This window comes from Heliangelus exortis, chromosome 4, assembly GCF_036169615.1.
Source record: "Heliangelus exortis chromosome 4, bHelExo1.hap1, whole genome shotgun sequence".
In the NCBI taxonomy this organism is placed as follows: domain Eukaryota; kingdom Metazoa; phylum Chordata; class Aves; order Apodiformes; family Trochilidae; genus Heliangelus; species Heliangelus exortis.
Genome location: NC_092425.1, coordinates 2,031,595 through 2,057,901, shown reverse-complemented (window position 1 = coordinate 2,057,901; position 26,307 = coordinate 2,031,595). Strand labels below are relative to the sequence as shown.

General features: G+C 43.1%; 1 protein-coding gene across 4 annotated transcripts; it reads left to right on the top strand.

Moving 5' to 3' along the window:
• Positions 1–713: 713 nt before the first annotated feature.
• On the top strand, positions 714–25,580 carry UBE2D3 (ubiquitin conjugating enzyme E2 D3). 4 transcript variants are annotated; one of them, XM_071742592.1, is made up of 8 exons: positions 914–1,169; positions 17,261–17,324; positions 17,414–17,445; positions 19,994–20,071; positions 20,896–21,001; positions 22,343–22,436; positions 22,957–23,006; positions 24,047–25,580. In XM_071742592.1, exons 1-7 carry the CDS (start codon positions 1,146–1,148, stop codon positions 23,003–23,005), a joined length of 447 nt encoding a protein of 148 aa, XP_071598693.1. In that variant the 5' UTR covers positions 914–1,145; the 3' UTR covers position 23,006; positions 24,047–25,580. The 4 variants fall into 4 exon arrangements, with proteins under 4 accessions (XP_071598694.1, XP_071598693.1, XP_071598695.1 ...); XM_071742594.1 differs by lacking the exon at positions 914–1,169 and adding an exon at positions 1,317–1,630; XM_071742593.1 differs by lacking the exon at positions 22,957–23,006 and having other exon boundaries at positions 714–1,169.
• The last annotated feature ends 727 nt before the right edge of the window (positions 25,581–26,307 follow it).

Sequence of the window (26,307 nt, the reverse complement as noted above, 5' to 3'; positions counted from 1 at the left end):
GCTCCGCGGATGCTCGGGGGGGCACCGCGTTGGGTTTACTTCTTCCGCGGCGGAAGAACACCTCCGCCGCCTCCTCAGTCGCCGCGCTCTAATCCGCCGCGCCGCTCCCACCGGTCCCTTCCCAGCCTCTCGGGCATCAGGACGGGCGACGGGCGGTGAGCGCTGCCCGCTCCCCAGCGCAGCCCGAGGAGAAACGAGGGAGGGGAGGGCGGGTGACCGAACCCCTCCCGGGGACGCCCCCGGTGCTGACAGACAGCTGGGACGGCCGCTTCGCGCGCGGAAGGGTACGCCGCCATCGCGTCAGCGCACCCCTATAGATCCGGCCGGCACCGCCATTTCACGGGCGGGGGCTCTGTCGTCAGCGGTGCGCGCCGCCGCACACCGGGGCTGCCGCGGGGCCGCGCCCGAGGCGCCGCAGGGGAACTCCCGGGCGGTCCCGCTCGGCGGCGGCGGGAGGAGAAGGAGGAGGAAGCGGCAGGGCTGCCCTCGGCCCCCGGTAGCCCCAGAACCTTCTCTCCTCCGCCCCTCCCTTCCGCCCTGCGCGGCACTGGCGCCTCCCGCTCGTGAGATCCTCCCCCGCCTCAGCGGGGCTGAGCCCCGGCCCGCCCGGCGGCGTTTATCCCGCCCCTTTCCCCCTCCCCGCTGCCCCCCGGGGGGGGAGGGTGCTGGCGGCGGCGTGTCTGGGCCCGCCCCTCCCCGCTGGTTCCGCCTCCCGCGGCGTCTGGGCCTGGCCAGCGGCGGTGCTGTACTGGGCTGTCTCTCACCCTCTCGCTCTCTCGGGCGGGCGGTGCCTCCCTCGGCTTCCCCCCACCCCACACACCCTTCCTGCTCCCGGCGGTGACGGGAGGCGGCGAAGCGGCGCGGCGGGCGGAGCGCTTCCCCCGGCAGCCTCCCCGGTGCACGGCCTCGCTGCCCGCAGGCAGGCAGGACTCCGGGCGGCCGCCGCGCTCCGGTCGGGCGCCCCCCTCGGCTGCTTCCGGAGGAAGGAGAAGCGCAGCTGCCCCCTCCCCCTCTCCGCCTTCCTCCCCCTCCTCCTCCTCCTCCTCCTCGCTTGCTCCCTCCCTCCCGGCCCCCCCTCAGCGTGAGCGGAGCGCGGAGTCACCGCGGCGCACAGACGGGCCCGGCGGCGGCGGCACTCGCACACAATGGCGCTGAAACGCATCAACAAGGTAGGCGCCGCGGCTCCTCCTCCGCCCGTCCCCGCTTCCCCACTTGGGTCTTTTTTTAAAATTTATTTGGGTGTGTTTTCTTTCCCATCTCACCCCTGCCCCGGGAGGAGCGGGGCACGGCTTTGGGAAGGGGGGGGTGAGGGGTGCGCCAGCCGGGCTCGGCGGGGGAGGGAAGGAGGAGGCGGGAGGCCGAGGGAAGGAGGCCAGGCCGGGCCGGCTCCTTCCGGCGAGGCCGCGGCCCTGCCGGGGCGGTCAGGCCGCTTTCCCCGGGCCCAGGCCTGGAACGTCGGAGGTCCGCAAGGACCCCGGAGGGCGGGAGGAGGGGAGGGTGCCCCGGCTGGGCTCGGGGAGCGGTAGCTCCCGGGGACGCTCAAATGTCAGCGCAACCCCGGAGCCACCCCGGCGCGACGGTGGCGTCGTCTCCGCTGCCTCTGAGCCTCCGGCCGGCCCGGATGGCACCGGTACGTGTGTGTCGGAGGGGCTTTGGGCCGGATCGCGTCCTTCCCGGGCGCAGGCAGCCGGGCTCTCGGGCCGGTCTCCCCTCTGGCGTGCAACTTTCCCGCATTGTAAGATGGCGGCGGGTTCGCCTAGTTCGGGCTCTTTCCGGGATCTCCGGCTTTCTGCAATAACATGACACACGCAGGGCCGCGCTCCGGAGCAGCTGCCGCCGCCAAGCCCTTCTCTCCCCGCGTTCCCCCCTCCTCTAACCCGGGGGCCGCGCTCGACCCTCCCGTCTCCCGGGGATCTGCGGCCCGGCCCGGCCTCGCCTCGCCCCCTGCGCCGGGCGGGAGCGCGCACCGCGCCGCGCCGCCGCTGCCTCCTCCCCGTTGCACAATCGGAGCCGGGTGGAGTAACTTCGCGGCTAACTCGGAAAAAATGCCGAGGTGATGAAAGTTGGGGAGTTTTTTTCTTATTTGTTTAATTTATTTAATTTTATTTTTTTTTTTGTTTTCGAACCTCTCCCAGTAAAGAAGGCTCCCGACGCGAAGGTTGCGTTTGGGAAGCCTTCGGGTTTCTCGACGGCAAAAAAAACCCAAAACCAAAACAAAACGCTCTGGGGTGTCGGGAATGGCTGTGAAGATGTAATGGCAGCGTTTTTGCGTATTTCGGGAGCCGAGAAGGAGTTTCTTGGTCACCTCGTAGCCTGCCAAGATGGCAGAAAAGTCAGTGTGTCCCAGAATGGGCGAACTAAACTTTGGCACACAAAACATCTTGTGTAGACACTGTATAAACTTTGCCACTTCCTAGTCTTACCGTAATTTCTCCTCTCTTTGGCAGTGCTCGTGGGCATATTTCAGTCAAAATGAGGTTATTTATAATGTATTAGCGAAAGGATAGTTGTTACCCCCGAAAACTTTAAATCTGTTGTGAATTGGCGTTAGCTAAATGAATTGTCTCCGAATTACAGCTGTGCTCAGACAGGAATTTCAAAACAGTTCCTTTTGACTCTGACATCAGAGCTTGTTCCCCTGTATTAGTGGATGATATCACTTGAACTGAAACACAGCTAGGATACTCCCTAGTATGCTTTGTCATCAACTCGTGCTTATGAAACACATTCAGACACTGCAGGTAAGCATTTATTGTCAAATATAAGACCAGACAACCCCCTCTTACTTAGTAACCTGGTGGTCACAGCCTTAACACGACTCAGCATGACTCATGAATCGATAAATCACCCTTTTTATTTCAGGGCCTTGGGCCTGTTCCATGCAGTCTCTTGTCCTGTGTTGGTCCTTATGCTCCGTGGCACTTAGTAGGAGGAAGCTTCTTCTAGATCTAGGGCTAGAGTTTAGGATTGGTGAGAACATTGGGTTAGGATTCTTTTGCTTGGTTGGGCTTTTTTGTGAAGTTGTTGGTGTGTGTTATTTTGCTTGGTTGGGGTTTTTTGAAGGTGCTATTTTTAATCAATTTAATCACAGCTTGCTGTGACACACACTTCCAAATTCACGTAGTTTTCAGAGTTTTGATTATTTTATTTGCCAGCCTGGAAACTGATGTTTTGCTAGACTGAACTCATTCCTTGCAAGTTGCTTTCTTCCCAAGCATGGTTTCCAGTACAAACATTTACTGGGATTGAGGCTGAAATCCAAAAATAGTAGGGCCAGTTTTGTAACAAGGTGGTTGTGAATTTAGATTTTAATCTTGCCAGCTGCTAAAGCCAGAGAAAGGCACTCTGTGACCAGGGAGCTGGGATCTCCCATCTTCCAATTGTAAGGTCACAGATCAGACCTTGAAACTCTCTGCTTCCTTGTAGTATGTTCTTGGCAGTAGATCAGAACAGGCTAAAGAGAAACCAGGACCTCAGAACATTGTAATCACACATAGCTGATTTAGTCTGACTTGTGGTATTACTTGTCAGGGCTAGAATTCATTGTCTCCTGCAGCAGATGACATCCCAAATGCACCAGCAAAGGTATCTGCAGTGTGTTTAGCTGACTCCCTCTTTGTGGGCTTGATATTACAAGCAAAAGGAAAATATTATATAGGGGAAATCAGACTTTCAGACTGTGTTGGTGTAAAATTAATCTGATGTTATACGTTCAGAATTCAGCAGCACCCACTTAAAACAGAACCAGGAAATTCTACTTTTGGCTTGGCAGTGAAAGCACAGCACAGGAGGACTCATGTTTTCTGTGTTGGGTTATCTGCTTCTGGAACACCCTTTATTAAGCTCTCACCACACTGAAGTGGTTGTCAGGTACATGGCCAGTCCCAGAAAGATGATGATATGCTGGAGCTCATCACTGCATCTGTGCCATCTGCCCTGAGGGTATCCTGCATTCAACTGGCAAAACTCTGCTTTTATTGAGAGCTGCTCACTTTGCACAAGAGTCACTTGTTTTATTATAGCAGGCAAGTGCTTTTGCTGTGGTAGAACGTGAACCTACATATTATTTTTTAACTGTTTCTTTTCCAGGGGTTGAAATTTTCCCCACAGTTTTCCTCCCCCTCCCAGTATGCAAAAAAAATCACGTGGATTTCTGAGCTTGTATCCAAATGCTTGGTGCATGCTTGTGGTACATGGCCTTGGTCTGAAGTGTGCTGAGTGGTACCTGCTGAATGCACATCCTGTAATTGCTGGAGTATGTTGGTGCTTCCTGTTCCCATGATGATGTGGAAGCAGGGAAACATGCAGGAGTAGGGAATGGGGAATGGGGACATTTGAGAAAACTTAAATCATGAAAAAGTGTCCATATTATCACCTCTATATGTGTCCATTCAAGCAAGGCAATGTGGAAGGTCTCAGTGGTAATCTTGATAGGCTAAAGCAGAATTAACACAGGAGATATGTGCATTAAATGTCTCATTTTTAAAATCCTTAAGAAAACCTGTGCCAGCAGCATTATGTCAGGGTGTTTTATTGGAAAACCTTAGATGGAGTTGGCATCCTGGAAGTTCAGGGCTGAAGGTGGCAAAACCATTTATTGCTGCTTCAGATAGAAGGCTTCCACTGACAGTGGTGGAGACTAAATAGCTATTTTCCCTCAAGGCTATAGCTTCCAGTGCTATTCCTAAATGTATAATTAATTGCAACTATACCCCCATCCTCCACATGTTCATATGGAGAGATCCATAATATTTGTCAGAGGTTGGATGTAGGCAATGTAGGCAGCATGGAAATCTACATTAGTTTTACCAAAGGTGAGCTTTAGTAGAGGTGATTTAGATAAAGAGTTATAAAGCCTGCTTATTACTTTTGTTTTAAAGTGCTACTCATGTGCTTAGTAAGAAATCTGAAAAAAATATCTTAGCTAGAAAAAGCTGTTTGAAATTAAGTTTAATTTTCTGGATGAAACGTAAAATACTTTTTTGCAGGCTGTCTTGGGTTTACTTTGCTGGGCTTGCTCAAAACAGTCAAATAGCTTGAAGTTATGTGGTTGATCTTATGCTTTGAATTAATGTCTAGAAGTAAGTCTGGATTTGTCTGTTTAGGGGCTCAGAAAGTTAAGATTTACTAGCTAATGAAATGCAGTTGATACAAGCTTAGTTAAAACACTTTAAACCTTTGTGAATGCTCCCTGTAAGTATGGAATTACATTTTTTGCTTTAGTTAACTATTTTGGGTGTCCAGGGGAAGACTGAACCCTGGCACAGATAGGTAATGCAGGGGAGCTATGGCACTTAGTGGTTAAATGTGTTAGGTTGATTTTAAACCATGAGATTTAAGTAATGGAGTTTGGGAAGCACTAGTACTGAAAATCTTAGATATTTTTTAAAATCAGATGAAAGCTGTCATCTCTTAAATTCTGTTTAGCTTATCCAAATAGCCAGAAGTGACACCTATACTATGAAATTATTATCATTGAAGTGGAAATAATACTTCCTAGTGGGGAATGTTTGATACCCATATTGAGGTCCAACATTTACTGTTAAGGTCTCGGACACGTTTTAAGAACTGATTATTTTTTATGAGAGAGTTGATGATTTCCTTACCTAGAAAGTTCGGACTGCAGGAACTTAAAGATTTCTCCTGTTAATTTGGCACTGTGTTTGTGAAACAAGTACCCAGTCAGCATAGGTCTCCAGATGTGTGCAGTGGAATGGGAGGAAAAGGGGATCACAATCTCACTTAAGTCATTTACAGAACTTCCCAGATCAATATTCCATTGATTGGTGGTTCTCTCATACCTTAAAAACTGAGTTCTCCAGTATGTTCAGGATTTGGATGGGATAATGTACAAAGGTTATCCAGCCAACATTTTCTTCATCATCATTCCAGCTTTTAAAGCTCTGTTTCTGAAAGCAAGCCAATGCTTTTGCCATTACTCCCCGTGATGTAGGAGTCCACAGCATGAGCTGCCTTCAGCTGCCTCCCCAGCCTGTAACCAGCTCGGGAGCACTAATGCTTTTCTTTGCACTCACACATTAATGGGCAGAGGAGGGGGAGGAAGGATGTAAACAGCTGTAAGTAGCAGCTGCTGAATACAGAGCAGTAAACTGCCTCTTGCCAAAGCTCTGTTCCTTGTGGAAGCCATCTCCAGGCTGCTGCCATCCCTTGCCCACGGAGGTTTTCTCTTCTCCCACTGGGTTTTGAACCCTTGAGGGAGAGAGGGGATGGAGGATCTTAACCTTGGCTGAGATGTCAAGTGACAGCTGGTAAGGAGGAGTGGAAAAGGGTAGAGCTTTTGTGTAACTCAGATTAGGGCATTGATCAGCAGTCTCGGATAAATTTTCGTTGCATATATTAAGGTTCTGGCACTTGAGCTGTTGGCTGTGTGTTCCTGGGGGTCCCTCCCCTGCGTGTCAGAGCTGACAGATGTGAATATGGGGTGTGCTCTTCAGCATTGGGGCTGACACCAGATTAAGCTGACTTTTTTTGGTTGATAGTTTAGATTAAGATGCTGTATCCTACATGGAAAAGGCCGAGTTACAGGCATGCTGTGACCCATGCAGGGAAAAAACAGGGTAAGAAATGAAAGCAGCAGTAACAATGTCCATATGATTGCAGTCAATAGTGAGTGCATTTTTATATGCAGTTGCTTTTTGTCAAGTGGATTTTATCAGAAGAGAGTCTTAAACTGTGTTGAGTTGCACACGCTGGACAGTTTTGTAAACTTCCTCAAGCTAAATTTAACTCCTCAAAATCTAAATGGAAAGCACAGGGGCTTTAAAAACAAACAAAAACCAAACAAAAAACCCTTTTCTTCAGTCAGCTTTCAATAGGGCACTGATACAATATATCACATGTGCTAGTTGTGTCAGGAAAGCCATGCAAAAAAAAAAAAAATCAGTTAAAATTACATTCACAAGTTTAAATTGCTGTTTATGCCTTTGGCAACTCCTTGTAAAACACTTGGAAGTAGACAAGATTTAATACTGAAAAATGAGCCAAATAGAGTGCTGCGGGATTCAGGACTGAAAGCTAAATAGATAGAAGGGAATTTTGGGGGTGATTTAAATTTTGTTTAAACGTTGTTCAGAGGCTTCTTACCAACAATAAACTTCAGTATTGAAATGTTGTGTAAAGGAAGCCTTTGTTCTGAACCTCATGCATTTGAGATGTCTGATATGCAAGATATATTCAAGATGTCCTGCAGGTTTTTTTTCAGTGTAGTTGTGATGAGTTTTTAATCTGGTTTTCAGAAGGCAAGATGGGACAATTGAGGACTGCCTTGCAAATGTTAGGGCCCAGGAAAGGAAGGAGGCAAATGTTTAATCCTCTCCTCCACAAACATCTGGACACCAGAGCTACAAGCTGAGTGCAGATGCTGAAGTGCTTCAGGTCTGCCTGATGGAGGTTGTGAGGATTGTGTCAAGTGCTCAGTTAAATTTCTAGCAAGTTTTCTTTGTAACCTTGAGGCAGGTTGGCCAGGTGCTCATCACTCTGAGCTCTTCCAAGAGCTGTTTTGGGTTTCCAGTAAATATGAGTGGCCTGATCTAGTGCAGTATTTCCCAGCCTTTGCCTATTTGAGGAATAATGTCAGCTAATTCTCTAGATCAGATAACTGCAAACTTTGTTTATCCTTTTAGCTTTAGTTTTAATTTCTTGGTGGCATAAATAGTATAGGAGAATCTCCTGGATGACAATTTGCCAGAGGAGCAATAGCCCACTTCTTCTCCCCTAGTTCAGGGTGCAGGCTGTTCATAAAGATGCTTTTAAACACTTTTTCCTTTGTCATTTTTTTAAAGACCTTTGTGGACATCAGTCTTCTCTGGGTAGCTGAGCTAGAACTTGACTGTAAGAGCAGCTGCACTCCAGAAAGTGTTTCTGTTTGTTTGTTTTTTATGCTTTGTTGGCTCAGTGTGAGCTAATTTTGTGTGTAACTGTACCTAATCCTGTAGACAGGCCCTGGGTTTTGCATCCCTGCCATTAGCTGTTGAAAACACAGCCCCATTATGCAGGGTGGTAACAATAGCATTATAAGATAGGGTGATTGTACAGCTGTAGATAAGCTGGTGTAGTCATCCCCACATGGTTATGTTCATTGAATATACCCCTGTGGTATATTGCAGTAGCTTTGGATTCATACAAAACATGAATTGGTAAATTCAAGACAGCCTTTTAAAAGGAGAGCTGCTTTTGAGGGTGCTCATTAAGTTAAATAATTGTATTTTGGACTAATAGATCAGACTACATCTAAACAGTGAATTTGCCATACTGATGGCAGATGTGGTGTTATTTGTTAGGATATTCATTGGAAATCTTTGTGATATCCAGTCCTTTCTGTGTGCTTCCTTGAGAACATGGAGAATTCTTGTTCCTTTCTTCAGAAAGTGCTGTCTTACTGAGCTTAAGTGCCTAATTAAGGCTGCTGGTGATTTCTACAAAAACTTGATCACTCCCAGTCCCCTGGAGTTGCTGTTTATGCAGTCTTGGCAAGCTCCAGGAGGCCTCTGTCAGATGGAGCCCAGGGCAGAGCACAAATATCTCAGATGCTGGTGGCTGAGGTTCTGCTCTATGTTGATGTGTCCCTGACAAGCTGCAGCTCAGTGTTGGGAGGAGCTGGTGCAGTGCTACCAAACCCAGTATCTACTTGAGTGTTAAGCTAAGTTGTGTGAAACTGCCTGACACAATGCCAGAGTCTCATCCCTGAGTGGTATCCATCAGGCCAGAGGGTCTGACTTGGAATATAAATTTTCTTCCAAGTGCATCACTTTGTATTTGTTTCTATGAAATTTAATCTGTCCTGTTGCTTCTTGATCACTGTTTCACTCGCCTGGGTACATCTTCCTGCATCTCCTGAGGCCCATTTGCACTGGTTACCACCTTCTGTAGGGGCTGTGTTGTAGTCCTGGGTTAGAAACCCAGAGATTGCTGTGGTTCTTTCAGGAAAAGCCTCCAACTGAGAAGTATGCTGAGTTTCAGGGTGCAGTGTTGAAGAGCTTGGCAATGCCAGAATTCAAATGGCCTGCTTGCCACTGAATGGATAGGTTGTTAACCAGAGCTTCACTTCAGCCTTTTCCCCTCAAAGTACTTCAGTGGATGTGCACAGCCCTCAGCCTACACTGAGCATGTGTTTTAATAACCCTGTTATTTTCAGGGAATGGTTATTGTTTTAATACTTCAGAATTTATGTGTAAAGCAGTCAGATCTTTTTTTTTTTTTTTTTTTTTTTTTTTTCCGTCTTTGAGTAAGAGAGCTTCTGTGGGTTTTGATTATTTTTTGGGAAAACAAGCCATGCCTTTGAGTTCAAAGCACAGCTATAGGTGTGTAGCAGTTTGTGTTTTCTAAGTTTGTTCTGAATGCCTTCAGTCAATGACCAGGAGAGGAAATTTGGTAACCGAACTCTTTTTCCAGTTGGATCTTTCCAGCAAGAGGTGAACTCAGGAAAGGCTGGAATACAGCAGTCATTTTAGCTGTGGGAACTCTGGAACTCCAGACCCCATTACCTACATTGTATGCCTTCCAGATTGCAGAACAGATGAGAAAAGCTGGAGACAATAGTCTCATTCTTGTGTTCTGAAAGGTAGGTTCTTAGGGAAGGTAGTGTGTAGTCATCCAAGCAGTTGTATCCCAGCCCAGCCACACACAGAGTGACTTTAATGACAGTGGCACAGCAGTCTGGCATTTCCTTCCAAGGCTGAAAACATGAGTTTGTTTGTCCTTTAATGTGCCATTAGGACATTGGTGCTAGACCTTGTACAACCAACGTGCAGTGTGTAGCCTGAAAAATGTAGTACTAAAGGCTGGAGCAAGGAGAACCATGAAAAACAGAACAAGTGGATAATCAAGCTAGGAACCATCACAACTCTTACATTCCTGGTTATGTGTTTGGGTTTCTTAAAAAACCATTCTGTGCCCCCTGATCTTCTCTGCAACTGCTCTTCATGTGTTTCCTCTGCATATTTGCTCTAATGTCTTAAACAACAGGAACCTGCATCTTTTTGTACTACACACTGTTCTTATACATTGTTTTTATCAATTTATTAAGTGCTAGCCAAAAGGCCAGCTTGTTTGAAGCTGATAATTTTGTGCTGGATGTCCTGTCTCGTGACGTGTATTGTGCCATTGCTTTCTTACTTGGCTTAGAACCCCACAGTCAGTGTTTTTTCAAACTGAATTTTCTGCTTCCAGGAGTAATTAATTTTCATGCTGAAAGGCAGGTTGTGAATGCAGGTGTGTGGGATGAAGCAGTAGTTCTTTGCTGCTTGACACTTCTTAATCTTCAAACAGGCTTAAATGTTCTTCTCCCTTTATAGCTGCTTCCAATCCTTCCTTCTGTTTTAAAGCTGTTTTCAGCTGTCAGCTAATGAGTAAGACTAATGAAGTGATGAATTTTTGGATGCTTAGAGTTTGAAATAACCTGTGTGGCACAGATAACATTAGACAAGCACTTTAATAAATACTGATTTTATTTTTTTCCCTAAGTGTTGGATTTTTTCCTTCTTTTAATATAAACTTCTGATTTAACTGCAGATCACCTTTCATGCCCTCCAAGCTAGAAGGGGTTGTCTGAAATGCAAGGCAAATTAACCCTATTTTTTCCATCATGCTTTCTGGGATACAAAGCAGAAAGCTGCAATGTGTGATTTTCACCAATAATTGCTACAAACCAATATTAAATCTTTTCAAACCGATATTAAATCTACAGGGTTTGCATGGCAAGGTTTGGGTAGTGGGAGGGCAAGTAGGGTTGCTTCTGGGGGAAGTTGCTAGAGGTTTTTCCCCATGTCTGACAGATCCTGTGCCAGCCAGTTTCAGGATGGAGCTGCTCCTGGCCAAGGCAGACCCATCAGTGGTGATGGGAGCAGCTCTGTGATGGACTCTTAAGAAGGGAGAGGGAGGGAAACCTTCCTTAAAAAGTGAGGGCACCAACTCTGCAGACACCAAGGTCAGTGAAGGAGGAGGCAGAGATGCTCCAGGCACCAGAGCAGCCCCAGATTCTTCCGCAACCCATGGTGAAGACCATGGTTAGGAGCAGAGTCCCCCTGCAACCCTTGAAGGTTGATGGTGTCCAGTTCTGGGCCCCTCAGTTCAAGAAGGACAGGGAAGTGCTTGAAAGAGTCCAGCACAGAGCTACTGAGATGATTAAGGGAGTGGAACATCTCCCTTATGAGGAAAGGCTGAGGGAGCTGGGTCTCTTTAGTTTGGAGAAAAGGAGACTGAGAGGTGACCTCATCAATATTTTCAAATATGTAAGGGGTGAGTGTCAGGGAGATGGAGTTAGGCTTTTCTCAGTGGTGACCAGTGATAGGACAAGGGGTAATGGGTGTAAATTGGAGCATAGGAGGTTCAAGTTGAATATCAGAAAAAATTTTTTTACTGTAAGGGTGACGGAGCCCTGGAACAGGCTGCCCAGGGGGGTTGTGGAGTCTCCTTCACTGGAGACATTCAAAACCCACCTGGACACGTTCCTAGGCGATGTACTCTAGGGGGCCCTGCTCTGGCAGGGGGGGTTGGACTAGATGATCTTTCGAGGTCCCTTCCAACCCCTAAGATTCTATGATTCTATGATGGTGGGGCAGATAACCACCTTCAGCTCATGGAAAACCCACACTGGAGCATACCTGAAGAAATGACCCTGTGGGAAGCTTTGCCCTGTGGGGACAGAGAAGCCCAAGGTGGGGCAAGTTTTCTGGCAGGACTTGTGACCCACAGGGGACCCTCTCTGGAGCAGTTTGTTCCTGGAGGACCAAATCCAGTGGGAGGGACCCATGCTTGAGCAGGTCATGCAGAACTGTAGCCTGTGGGAGGGACTCGGGTGTGAGAGGTTCATGGAGAGCTGTCTGCTGTGGGAGAGACTCCAGGATGGAGCAGGGGTAGAGTGAGGAGTCCTCCCCATGAGGAGGAAGGAGTGGTAAAGGTGTGAGAACTGACAGCAACCCCCATCCCCTGTGCTGGTGCAGGGGTAGAGAAATTGGGAGTAAAGTTGAGCCTGGGAAGGTGGAAGGGTTAGGGGGAAGGTGGTTTAAGATTTAGTTTTTATTTCTCATTTTTCCTACTCTGGTTTGGTTGGGAATAGATTATTTTTTTTCCCCAAGCTGAGTCTGTTTTGTCCCTGATGAGAATTAGTGAGTGATCTCCCTGTCTGTATCTCTACCCACCAGATAGTACAACTCTCTACCCAAAATCTTTTGCTAAATTTCTCTCCCCTGTCAGCTGAGGGAGGGGAGTGATGGAGTGGCTTTGGTGGGCACTTGGTGTCCAACTAGGGTCAACCCAACCCAAATGTAAGTTGAGTTTATGCCTGTGGAGGAAAATAAGTGATCCTCTGTCACTCTGGTGAGGATGATCTTCTGCCACTCTATTGAAGTCAGCTGCTCCTGTGATTAAAAATAAGCCCTGGCTATTTCCAGCTTAAACTAGAAAAATGTAGCAGTTGTGCTACAGGGACTATGAATTCTGACAACTGATGCTGCCCCACTTGGTACCTGGGAAGAAGGCAGCAGGGCAGGCATCAGGCTCTCATTCCTTCCTGAGCTGGACTGCCTGAGACCTGAAGGCTTCTGTGGGAAAGGCAACTTGGTCCCTTTATTTTTTTTCTTCACTCCGTGCTCATGCATATTTGGATGAGGTATCCTTTGTTGTTCTTTGAGTTGTCTTTGTCCTTTAAATGACTTCTGTAATCTTTTAAATAGTTGGTAGGGAGGAGTTGCTTGGGGGCTTTTTAGCAGCTTTTCTGTAAAAAGCAGAAAACAAACCAAGTGTGGTTTATAATAGGATTGTAGTCTTGCATTCACACTCAAGGCAGTGTTTTGGATCTTCCCTTGAAGTGTAAACCATATTCATAGACACATGGAATCTGCCAAGTTGGACCCATCAGGATCATCCAAGTCCAACTCCTGTCCCTCTGTAGGGCATCCCAAGAATCACATCACGTGTCTGAGAGCATCATCCAAGTGCAGCTTGAACTCAGGCAGGCTTGGTGCCATATTTTCTGTTCTAGTTATGATTACAGCTGTGCAAAACAAGGAGGTCACTTAGCTTTTAAGCTCTTTTTGTTTTCCTGTTTCGAAATAGTGGTCAGTTGGTTGGTAGCTTCTTGAAGAAGTCACAGAGAAAGAGATTAGGAATGGGGTTTCAGCAGTAAAACTACATTGTGCTACAAACCTAATGTGAAACTGGCAGAAAACAGTGGCACTGAGCTTGTGTTGAAGCAGGTCTGTTGCAGTGCCAGGTGCTGTTGTTTTGGTCCAGTTACCCCTCTTTTCCAAAAGTTGCAAAATCCTAACTCCATTGCTGCTCCTGGGTGCTGGGCTGCTGTTGACCTCCAAAGAGCAGCGTTGGTGCTTCCTCCTTGAACAGCTTTAGAGCTGTAAAATGCTAAGTGATGAATCACCCTGGTGGAGAGGTAGGGACTGTCAGAACTTTATATTTGGAAACTGGGGCACAGCACTGGTGATGTGCTGGAGCTGCACCGGAAGCCTCTGGCAGTGCCAGAGTGTCACGGTTGGAATTCAAGACTAATCCTTCCTGATAGGCACACAGCACATTACTCTGAACCAGATTCTTTCTATGTAAAGTCTTTGGGATTTGCTTCTTGGGAATGTTTTTTTTTTTTCCTTAAGCCACCTGTGAAACAAAATCTAGCAGCTGACTCCAGGAAAATATAGGTTCTACTTTGGGGATTTTTAAGGAAGTTTGGGATGTAGCTTGATAGCTCTTGACAGAGGGATGCACTGCTGGCACTGAGTGTAAGTGAAAAGGAAAAAAATTGGAGACAGAAAGTAGTGCAGCAGAGTGAATATTAAAAGCCTAAAGCTTCCAATTTCTACGTAGAAATTTGACAGAACAATGCTTGGGAAGATATGAATCCTAAAATACTGGTTGAAATCCTAGCTAGACTCTGCTTTGTAAAATGAAACTTAATGTGGTCTTCACCTTCTTGATGAAAAATGGGTGCAAGCAGGGGAACAATTATGAGCCTGTTTTTTTTTTTTTTAATTATTTTTTAATCAGCTTATGGAAATGATGAAGCTTAGTTTTGATGTCAGATATTTTTCAGATGAAATATTTTCCTGCTATAAAATAGCCCTTCTTGACTGCTTAAGCTGAGAAGGAAGATGAGTTTGTGTTTCTGTTGTTGGGTGGTAAATTAAAAAAAAACAAACTCCCTTTCCTTGAACAAAATGCCTCAGCTGCAATCCAGGTATCACTGCCCATGTGCCCCTGCTTGTTTGGTTTCCAGTTATTCCAGTTTGCCTGTTGGATTCAGCAGTTGTAGCTTTCAGGAGGCACTTTATAGTTACACAGAGGGAATTTTCTGCTCCCTCCTTGCAAAAAGCCTCCCTGCTTTTGTGCAGCTGTGAAGTGTCCTACCCTGAGCAGGGAGATGGGATGGGGTATGCCTGGTGTTCCTTTAAGCAGGCAAAGCTTGCCCTGTTTATTTCAGGTTTTTCCACCAGACTTGATGCTCTGCTGAAGCAAACAGCTTTACTACAAACTTAACTCTTCTGACCACAGTGCCCAGGAGAAGCAAATAGAAGAATATGTGCCAGCTCAGGAGTTTTTTTCCTTTCTGAATTTAGTGGGTAAATTACTGGCTCTGTGGTTGACATGCTAAGTGGTGTATCATGTGTTCCTAACCTTATCAGTGTTTTGAACTACTTTGTTTAGGACGATTAAGGTTGGTTGGGTTTGTTTTGGTTTTTTTACTAAACTGTTTTGAGCCAGACAAACCTTTAGTCCTTGAGCTTATGAAAATGACTGCTTGTTTGTTCTCTGGAAGGGTTCAGGTGCTTAAAAGGGATGAGTCTGTATGGACATGTATTTTGAAATGAGTGGAATATTAAAACTCATGTGTTTCAGCTTGTAAATTATTCTTAATATCACTAGAGGTGTATTTGCACAAATTTTTCACTTGAACTTATTAAATTTTTTATGTCTTCCCTGTGCAGTCCTACTTGTATTTGCTTTCCCTGCTTGAATTACTGACGTCCCCTAATTTCTTGCTGTGTTAAAATACTTTTTGAGTACTGGTTTCTTCATTTTTGAAGAGCTCTTGTCTAATGCACATACCTCTGACAGTCCACTTTATGCTGCTCCTTCCTCATCTTCCTGCTGCTTATTTTTATAATTTACATAAACTGCACGAAGAGCTTTTCATAGTTCTTGGTCCCCATGATAGTTTTTTAAAAATAGGATCTGAACTTCTTCCCCTATTAAATGAAAGAATCCAGTAATAAATACACAACTACATTAAGATAGTAGCATTTATGGCTTTCTGTTGGTTCTATTGCTACAACTTAGTTTAAGGGACAAAATATGGGGTTTTTTTCTCTCAGATTTAGGAATTTATTGATCATTTTTAGAAGTGAAAAATATATTTAGATGCCACATAATGGGGTTGGAGCACCTCTGCTATGAGGTAGCCCATGGCAGAGAGGTTGGAGTAGATGATCTCTAAGGTCCCTTCCAACCTAGGCCATTCAGTGACTGAAATAAGACTCAATAGCAACACCTGCTGTACTTGTTAAATAGGAAGAAAACCCACTGAAAATTAAAATTAAAAAAGCTTTCTGCTTGGTTCTTTTGCATTTTTTGCTTGCCTTTACATGGAGAATATAAATGTAATTTAGCAGATTTTTCTGAAGGGTGCTGAACAACACATGGATCTAATAAGTGGTATTTGATGGCAGAAGTAAGTCCAGATGAATGCATTCTAAATGGATTTACATTTCTGAAGAACAGTAGCAGTGAAATGAGCAATAATATTAACTTCATTCCACCACTGCTTATACAAACTGATACAGTTCCATCATAAAAACTGATACAATTCCATCTACAAAACAGTTTAATTCCAGTGCAAAACTGACACCTGGTTAATTGGAAAGTTCATCAAAATTAACGTGTAGGGAGGGGAGATGCAGGACTAAGGTTTCTTGGGGTCTTTCTTCAGTGTGGGTTTTGGGGTTGTTTGGAATGAAGGAACTTCTATATGTTGAAGTAGTGTTACTCTTTCAGTGTTCACAGGAGCTATCATCTTGCCAACAAATAAAGTGTTCAGGTTACAGGGAACTCAGTTTTTTTCTTTATTTTTTGTTGGCTTACACTTAATGAATTTTTACCAAGTTGGTTTCCATTTGTGAAACTTAAAGGATGTGTGTTAAGATCTTGCCATGCAAAAGTTAGCTGTCTGGTCCAAATATTCCTGTTTCCAGCACAGCACAAATGCCTGGGTTTCTTAAGTGTCTGACAGAGTAATGTAAAGTTCTTGTTTCAGTGGCTTGTATAGGCTTGTAGCAAAATCATTTGTGTGCAACTGTTAGTAAATGGGAGCAGAAATGAAGATTTTTACTGTTCTTACAACTTCTAGGTGCAATGACAACTGCAGAAGCTCCTGAAGCCTTTTTTAGATTCAGAAACAGAGCAAGGAAGGGGCAACATATCTGTTACACGCTCAACTGAAAGTATTAGTTTCATTTTAAGACCCTGTCCAAGCAGGTAACTTGTGGAATATTTGAATAAATTCATGCTGAGCTTCTTTCCCAGCAATCCTGATAGTACACAAGGAATCCTCCACCTGAAGTTCCTGTTTCCATTCCTCCTCTAGTGGGGGAGGGAGGTAGCTCTTTTGTGCAGCTCAGTTTTTCAGAATTTCAAAGGCACAATTGTCTTCAATGTAAAGTTTCAGGTAAAAAACACAGACATTTTGCCTGATCCCAACACGTGGCAGCTTCTTTAATTTTCCTATCTGTGCAAGATACATCCTTGCTGGAGGTAGGAGGGAAAATGCAACTTGAGTTTCTGTGTAGCTTGTTTTATTCTTCTTTCAAGTTTTACCATCAGCTGTTAGACCCAGGCAGTGCTTTGTCTTGCTGAGGGCTCACTGATAGCTTTCTTTTTGCACTTGAGGCTTCTGCAGCTAAGACTGAGCCCTTGGAAATGTTGAGGAGGAAATGGTTGGGCCCTTCCCACTTCTGGCTCTGTGTCCTGGGCTCCCAGCTGTCTGCAGCAGTGATGTTTATTTGGAAAAGCATTGCTGTTGCAGCTGCTGACCTTCATAGCTGGCTTTGGTGGGCCTTGTCTTTTATCAAGACACTTTTGGTGGTGATCTGGTGGTTCTAATAATTCTCACTTGAAATTCTGCTGTGTTTGTATATGGAAAAGCCCAACTTTTGCTGAACATGAAGTGAAAACTACCGAGTTCATGAGTGCTCCTTCTCTGAACAGGTTTTTTTGTTGTTGTTGTTCTTTTTCCTTAAAGGAACTTAGTGACTTAGCCCGTGATCCTCCAGCACAGTGTTCAGCAGGTCCCGTTGGAGATGACAGTAAGTAACCTTACTTAAGTTTTATGTTTTGCTCTGCTAACTCAAAACATATCATGCATAGATAATAATGCGGAGTTTTTCTTTTGTAGTGTTTCATTGGCAAGCCACAATTATGGGACCTGTAAGTATTCTCATTCTTGTGATGTCATGTTAAACTAGTAGCTCTTACTCAGGAGGAAACAGATTTTTTTTTTTTTTTATTATTATTATTTTACCTCTCTGACTCCCCTTAGCAGACTGTAGTTCTCGAGGTATTCCTTACAGTAACAAAAAATTAAATGAAGGAAGGGGAAAACAAAACAATCTGATTATTTTCTTATTGCTGGAATGTTTTATGAGGGCATCTGTTTCAGCTGAAATGATCTCTAGAGCAATGTTAGGGATTATCACTTAATATCTATAAACTTTGTTTGCATTGAACTTTAGAGAAAGTTGGAATCTAGCATGAACTGGTACTAGGAGCTGGAACCACTATCAGGAATGTTGGGATGCTTTTATGTGCATCTAAGAATAGGGAATCCTTGTTTTGTTTGGTGCCAGGTACTGAGATCTTGAATATTTTTAGGAATAGAAGAGTAAAACGTCCCTGAAGTGTGAGGTTCCAGTCAGGACTGGAGGAAAAAATCTGTTATGTGTTCAGTCAGCATCTGAAACCTGGATGTGACTTTTTTCTTGTTAGACCACAGAAGGCAAATGTTTGCCTTTACTGAAAATACAACCTGCAGACACTTGACATCTGAATTTCTTAGGGCTGGTTATCTATATTTAGAAAACAAAATGATCTGTAACCTGAGAAGACAAATATTGGATGCCAGTAGACCTGCAGCCACCACGTGATGCTTCTGGTGAGGCTACAGAGTTGGAATTAAATATCAGTGATGCTGAATTGCCCAGACTTTATATATAAAGCTATACAGGGGGTTATGTGGAAGTTGTTGTGGCAAATGTGCTTATTAGAGGGTCACCTGGCTGGAAAAATGGCTCCTTGGTCCTCTTGGATTAGGTTCCTCAAAAAGATAAAAAATTTTAATAGTTAGTGCTTAAATGGCAAGGAATGTTCTGCACTATACTGAGGATAATTTTACATGGATGGTGTGTACCTGGTCATAAGGTATTAACCACCAGTTGAATTTAAATTGGGATTATTATTTTAGCTTCCCCTTGTGGTTTCATTATGTACAGGTCCTTTTTTCCCCATGTGGTTTTTGTGGTGTCCAAAGGTCTACGTGCCTGTTTCAAGACTGGGCAGTACCCTGACTGAAGTTGTGGTGTTAGGAGTTGCTCCTGTGGTGTTGCTTTGTGCCTTTAATAAGAGACAAGGATTTCAGAACCAATCATCTGTCCCTCCATCTTTGCAATAAAATACTACACAGGCTGTAATTTTCTTGGGTAGATATAAGGGGGACTTAGCACGTTCCTAGAGGGGTTTCTGTAGTTGCAAAATCCCCAGAATCCCTGCAATAAACAGGTTGTTTTCTGGCTCCCAAGGGCTTCATGGTAGTGACCAAATAGAAAAGTTTGTCTCTTGATGGGTAGGTTTTCAGCAAAGATTGGATAAGGTAAAATCTATGTTTCCAGGGTTGAGTCACTTGGCTTGTGTTACAGAATTTAGTTTTCTGGTACTTAAATAAGATGTAGTTATTTCCTTACATTGGTGAAAAGTTTTTTTGCAATTAATATAAAATTTTAGTTTCACGTAAATCAGAAGCATATTCTGTGTGTCTCATTCTGTGTTAATTTTCCCTAGCCCTGAATCTGGAATTAAAAGCACTGTAATCTTCAGATTAAATAAACAAATTGTTAGCTCTATCTCAAAAATTGAGTTGTGGTTTCAAGTGAAAACTTTGGGCATCTTTCTTCCTTTAGCTAGTACCTTACACAGTCCCTCTTCAGTCATGCCATTAATTCACTGCTTACTGTCACCTTTTTTGCTTCTGTATGTTGCTGTACTCCTGACAATTTAATGCCTGATTGAGTTGTCCCTTTATTATAACAAATAATTGTTTCCTTAAAGCAAGGAAGTGTAAAATACTGTACTAGATTACAGTGAATTTCTAATACAGAAAGGGATGAAGGATCCACTTTAATCTTGATTAGGTTTTTTTGTTGTTTGGTGGTCCTGGTAGAGTGGGGAGCTTTTTGGTTTGGGTTTTTTGGGTTTTTTTGTGTTGTTCAAGGAGTTAGCTGTGTATTCATAGGTTTACTGCAGGGCTGAGCAATACATAAGCCAAAAACAGATTTTAGGAGGGAGTGGGAGTCCCTTTGAGCTGTTCATGAGCACCATGAACTTGGGTGGTTATAGCAGACAAGCTCCAAACTCGAGGTTATTGAACCTGACCCGAGCTGCCCAACCCCCTTCTCTTAACCCATTCCTTCTTGGAGCTGCCTCAGACTTCTGGCTGCTCTTGTCAAGTTGTCCCAAGTGGGTTGTCAGAGAAGCTGTTGCTGTGAAGCATTAGCTGGGAGAGGTCCATGCAGAAAGTGAGCTGTGTCTGTTCTGCATCACTTACCTTAGGAAGTAGTAATTGGATTTTAATTGCATCTGTCTTGTATTGGTGGATTAAACAGTTGTTTAAATGAATTTCCTCTCCATTTATTTAAAAACAACATATTCAGTGATATTTAGCCTTCCAGGTGATAATAGGAGAATTATTTGTTTGCTTTGACAGAATGACAGTCCATATCAGGGTGGTGTATTCTTCTTGACAATTCACTTTCCTACAGACTACCCTTTCAAACCACCTAAGGTAAGTATTGCTTTCTCATTGGTGCAGTTGGTGCTCTTAAAGGATTCTCTTCAAAGAACTCAGCACAGGACAGAAATTGTCAGCATCTGTGTTGCAGCATTGTGGAGTTCTCACTTTTTTCATGCATTTCTGTAGTATCTTAGATGGCTCCCTAAGTATCTTAGTATCTTAGATGGTCCCTCCAAGTACCACAGGAACAAAATTTTCTCAGCAAATTCATATATCTGAGTGCTGAATGTCTTTGTTTGGTTTTATTTCTGTTTTTCTTAATAAAAACCTCACCAGCTTTGTGTTACAAGAGAATTCTTGCTGAGGGGACTGTTAGAGTGTACCTGTTAGGGTTGGCCTATGGGAATGTGACACTGTGGGTAGTGGTTAAATTGCTTGGTGCCTAAATGGGTGAAGATGGTATCTGCTACAGTCCAACAGTGATTGTGAAATACTCTTCTTTTGTGGCATTGTCTTGCAGCTTTCAGTCAGCACAAAAGTGTGTGGTTGGAGTGACCACAGAAGTTTTTAGCTCTGTGACAGCAGCATTGCCCTGGTTCAGGTGCTCCTGCTGAGTGTCTCCATGATGCACACACCTGTGGCTGAACACAGCCTCATGGTTGCCCACTCTCTGTTTGAAATTCAGTGCCTGGTAATTGGAGACTGAGAGGTTGTGACTTGGGTGCATTTCCATCAGTTTGATGCAGTTTTAACTGCTTAAGCCTTTTCTTTAAGGGTAAATTGAGTTGACTGATAGCTTGACTGAGAAGAAAGGGTGAGGCTTTGTCATCATAGACCAAAACAGTCTCTGCATGTTTGTTTGTTTTTTGTTGCAGGTTGCATTTACAACAAGAATCTATCATCCAAATATTAACAGTAATGGCAGCATTTGTCTCGATATTCTAAGATCACAGTGGTCTCCTGCTTTAACTATTTCTAAAGGTAACTCCTGTGAAGGAGAAATATTTCTTATCTTGAATACTGTGCTTTTAGCTTTGATTATCTTGTTCTTACCCATCTCTTGTTTTTCCCTTACTCATTCTAGCCTGTGTTTTGCCAATTTGATATCAGGCCTTTTTAGTGGATGTTTGTTATTCTAACACTTCCTGCTATATGGCTGTTTTAAGGCCTCCTGGCTGCTCACATGCTTCAGGATTCTTACCAGAGTTTTCCAGCTTGGTCCCAAAGGAATTTGCCAGCATTTGGGTTGAAACAGGCTGGTGGTTGGGGTGGTTGAGCTAAGGGTGAGAAACTGCTTGTTTGAAGCCACTTGTGTGGATAAACACTTGAATACTGATTTCAAGATTAATTTGAAGGCTTTAAATAATGAAATCTGCCTAATTTTTTGACTAGAGTCTGTTGACTCTATATAAACTCTATATATAATATTTATATTTATATAAATATAAACTCTAGTTTATATTGGCATGTCTTTGGTAGATGAATAAAAAAACTTGCTGATACATTGCTTTCTGCTGCTGTGTACTGGCACTGTATTACTTCATGCACTGAGCTTACTGATCCTACTTCAGGATAAATTGATGTTGTGCTGCAATATAAGTTTTGCAACATTCCTCATTTTACTACAGTAAGTAAGTTAATTCTCAAATGTTTTTGTGATGATCAAATTGTGTTTGACCTCAAAGTCACTGTCACTGTGGCTTCAGAAGATCCATCAAAGTGCTCTCGTGTCTATAGAACTTGTAATTCCTGTCTGTCCAAGGACTGGGTTTGTAATTTGAATGCAGATTCTCTACATTTTAATGCTGCCAGTGTTGTTTTTCTTTCAAAGCTGCTGTGAGAGAGAACAAAGTTCTCATAGCTGCCTACACTGCTGCTACTCCTTTACTTTGTGTAGTTCTATCAGTGCAGGTTAAGATATTGCTACCTTACCTATAACAGAGAAGGAATTCAGTCTGAATTTAAAAAAAGATAATTTGAAGAAATTTTGGTGATTTAAATACTGAATATGGTTGTCACCAGTACACGTAATAATGTCCTTTTGTTGCCTGCTATGTTGCATCATAGTGCAGGGGACAACAGTGCCATCCTCTTGTGTGCTTGCTGACAGATGTAACTATTGGGAAATAGGAAACCAACACAAATGCAAACTTTCAAGTTATTTTGAGTTGTTTTGGGTTGCAGTTTTATTGTGGGTGCATATTGGGAAAAGGCTTCTTAGCTTCTCTCCTGTGCTGACATCATGCTAATGCAAAGGTCTGTGCTCCCTTGGTGGAGATTGTTGCTCCTGTGTTGCTATTGAGAATTTTCTTTTTTTTACAGTTCTCTTATCCATTTGTTCACTGTTATGTGATCCAAATCCAGATGACCCACTAGTGCCAGAGATTGCACGTATCTATAAAACAGACAGAGACAAGTAAGTGCAGACTTGCATAATGCTTATATTTTAGCAAACTTTGTAAGAGTGCATTGTCAGACAGGAGTTGCATTGAGTGATCCTTTTGTGACAGTCTGAGATGGAGAGAACTTGTGTGTCAAAGAAATGCCTCTTCTTGTGTGTAAATCAGAAACAAAGAGACTGAGTATCTTTGAAGTTGTGGGTAAAGGAGACTTCTCTCAAATTTGTGGCATTACTTAAAAGTTTTGTGTTGCCCAGTTCTTTTTGCTTAGCGTGCATAAGCAGAATGGAGTTAGATCTTCACACTGAGGAAAAGCCAGCTCTGTTATTTTTGTTACTTTTTTTTCTTTTGGTAGCAGCTTGGCCTTTAATTTTGGTGCTCCCCTTGAAAAAAAATGCTTCGTAACTTCCTATCTGTGTTGAAACCATTTATGTTCCTTATGTGTTTTTTAACATTTTGCACAGATGGAGTAGACTTTGTTTCTATAAAAATCTCCACACACACATCTATTAATGGTAAATATACTTGTCCAATTAGGTACAATAGGTTAGCAAGAGAGTGGACAGAGAAATACGCTATGCTGTAGGGTAAGAATATCTGCACATCATGGTGCCTTTAACAAAATGCAAACTTGTCAGCACTTGAGTGCTGCATGCTCTAAGGCACTGGATTAACTAACAGATAATGGATGCACCAGTTACTGAACTTGGATATTTAACAGCTTGGTCTGTGGTTAGTGTGAAATGTTTTGGCTAGTCACTGTTTCTCACAGATACTGCTCTTGCATGGTCCCAAAAACAAACAAAAAAAAAGATAGTATGAAATCATTACTGAGTTTTGATACAGCTTGTCAACTTCTTCTGGTAAGTATTTACTGAGATTTTGTCAAAATTTCATTGAAAGGAGGTGCCTGGTAGCAAGACCCCATGCATAGGCACTGGTGAATTTAGACTACCCAAATTTCAGCTGTGAGGGACAGCAGTGTCTGTCCTCTACATAGAGCCCAGGAGAACATATGGTGATTATGTTCTGCTTGTGTAAAATTAACTTCTTACTGACAAGCATGGAGTATAAACTAATTGTCAGCTCTTTTCTTGTGGAAATAGTGGACTTAAATATTAGTATCCTTCTTTAAAATCATTTTAGCAGTATACTGAAGTGGAAAGATAATAAGTGTGTATTATTGTTTAGTGTTGTTTTACTCTAAAATGAGAAATCTGACATTCTGTATCTGATGATGTTATTAACCAAGTAATCTTTACTTACAGCATGTAGTACTCTGTAATCAGTACCTAAGGTTTCTCTTACCTGAGGTTCTTCACAACAGACTTCCAGCAAATCTGCTTGTCTTGAATTTGAAGTGTTCCCTATAAACTGGAGAGTGTGTTAGTCTTTTAGTTTAGGATGGCATTTGTCCAGGGCTGTGGGTTTGGGGGTTTTTTGTAGGTTTTTTGTTTGGTTTGTGGTTTTTTTTCAGTTAGAGTATATCTTACTTATATATCTTATGTATAGACAGGTTTTGCTCAGTGTGATGAGAACACTTGAGATGGGGCTGAAGTGGTTTAACCCTTAAGTGTTCAGGAAATAGTTGTTTTCATGCTGATACAGTTTCTGGTTCTGTTTGCAGGTACAACAGAATATCTCGGGAATGGACTCAGAAGTATGCCATGTGATGCTACCTTAAAGTCAGAATAACCTGCATTATAGCTGGAATAAACTTTAAATTACTGTTCCTTTTTTGATTTTCTTATCCGGCTGCTCCCCTATCAGACCTCATCTTTTTTATTTTTTTGTTTACCTCCTTCCATTCATGCACATGCTCATCTGAGAAGACTTTAGTTCTTCCAGCTTTGGACAATAACTGCTTTTAGAATCTGTAAAGTAGTTACACAAGAACAATTGCCCAAGATTCAGATTATTTTTTTTTTTAATGGAGCATGTGTATTATGTGGCCAATGTCTTCATTCTAACTTGGTTATGAGATTAAAAACAAACAAACAAACAAACATTCCTCACTGCTCTAACAGATACTGAAGATACCACCAGAAGGGGGGAGGGGAGATGGATGTTCAGTTTTCTCCCATCAAAGAAGTAACATTGCTGTAGCAGCATCCATCTTGTTCCAAACCTTCCAGTGTTAGAGAACTGAGGTTTTATTCTATCCTTTTGCTCATAACTGATGTGTCTGGAGAATTGGTACTGAATCTATAGCATCAGCAGAACAGAAAATGTGATGTATCTTATGCATGTCAATAAAGGAATGACCAGTTCTTGTTTTACAGAGAATGGAAATTGGAAGTCAAACATCCCTTGTATTCCAAAATAGGGTCTAAGAACATTTTTGTAATTCATTTAAATTTTGTTAGGAGGCTTGGAGCTATTAGTTAATCTGTCTTCCAAAACACTGTTTAATATAGCACTGAATAAATGATGCAAGTTGTCAATGGATGAGTGATCAACTAATAGCTCTACTAGTAATTGATTTATTTTCTTCAATAAAGTTGCATAAACCAATGAGTTAGCTGCCTGGATTAATCAATATGGGAAACAAAATCTTTTGTAAAAGCAAAGCTGGTTTTTGTATATACTGTTGGGATTTGCCTCGTTGTTTAACATCAAATAATGATGTAAAGTTCCATGGAGTGAATCTTTTGCCATTTTCAGTTCTAATGCTCAGTCTGTTGCAGGTTGCCACATTGCTGGGGCTGATGTGTGCAGGATTAATAAGCTAACATAGCAGTGTAGCCTTAGCAGTGTGCTGCACCTGGAGCTGGGAGCTCAGCCTTCAAGGATGGACTTGGGACCCAGCAGATCTGAAGTGGTGTGTTGTGGAGAGACTTCCTGATGCACCCCTCTTTGCTGACTGAGAGCCTTTCTCTTCACCTTGTACACTTGACAGCAGAAAGATCTTAATGTGGGAGTAATGATGAGGCAAAAATCAAAATTATAAAATAAAGTACTGTTTTGATGTGGGAATTGTCATGAGGCTGTGTTGAAGTGACTTTGCTATGTGGGATGTTTGTTACCATTGAAAAGGACTTGTTCAGCCGTGCTGCCATTGACATTGATGACTATTTTAATGCAACAGACACTTTTCCTCATGTCAGGTGACTAAACGTGAATAAAGACTCATTGCTATTGGATTTTTGTTCTACAAGAAACATTGTCTTGTGCCATTAGTTTATCCTTGCAGCGACATGGGCATTATTAAGCATCCAGCTCTCCTCCTCCCTGCCCTCTTCCTTCGTATTTCTCCTCGTTTGGTTTTATTTTTTTTTTTTTTTTTCTTTTTCACCTCCATTCTTTACCATCCAGAGCTTCCTTTTCTCTAGTCCTGTACTATCACTTGATTGTGCATCTGTGACTTCTCACTGGCACCACTTTTGCACTGCTTATAGTTATGTACATTCTGGTTCCTTGTCCCCACATGGATGTGGAAAGCTAGATGTAAAATAAATGTTAAACCTTAATTTTTATAAAAATTTGAATATGTAGTTTGGACATGGTTTGTTCTGGTTCTAAACTTAGGGAAGTTGACTTATTTTAAAGTCGAGTTGGCTTGAAATTCAGAAACCTGGGCTCTCTGGAACAGCTCATGCCTCACTGAAATGGCATTCTGAAATTTAATGAAGTTGCAGCTCATGCAGTATTTCTGCTTTGCTAACCAAATTTTTCTGCTTACAACATTTTTCTGGAAATTTTGGATATACTTTAAATACAGCTGCCAGGAGCATTAGAGTAGAGGTAAAAGTTTCTAAGTGTACAGATCTCTTGCTTTGACCGTTTTGGTAACTGTGTTAATTTGATGCTTGTTTGTCTTTTGAGTCACAGCCACTGAGACCACTGATGTGAGCAGCTAGAAAGATGTTTTGTGAGATGTGAGGCACC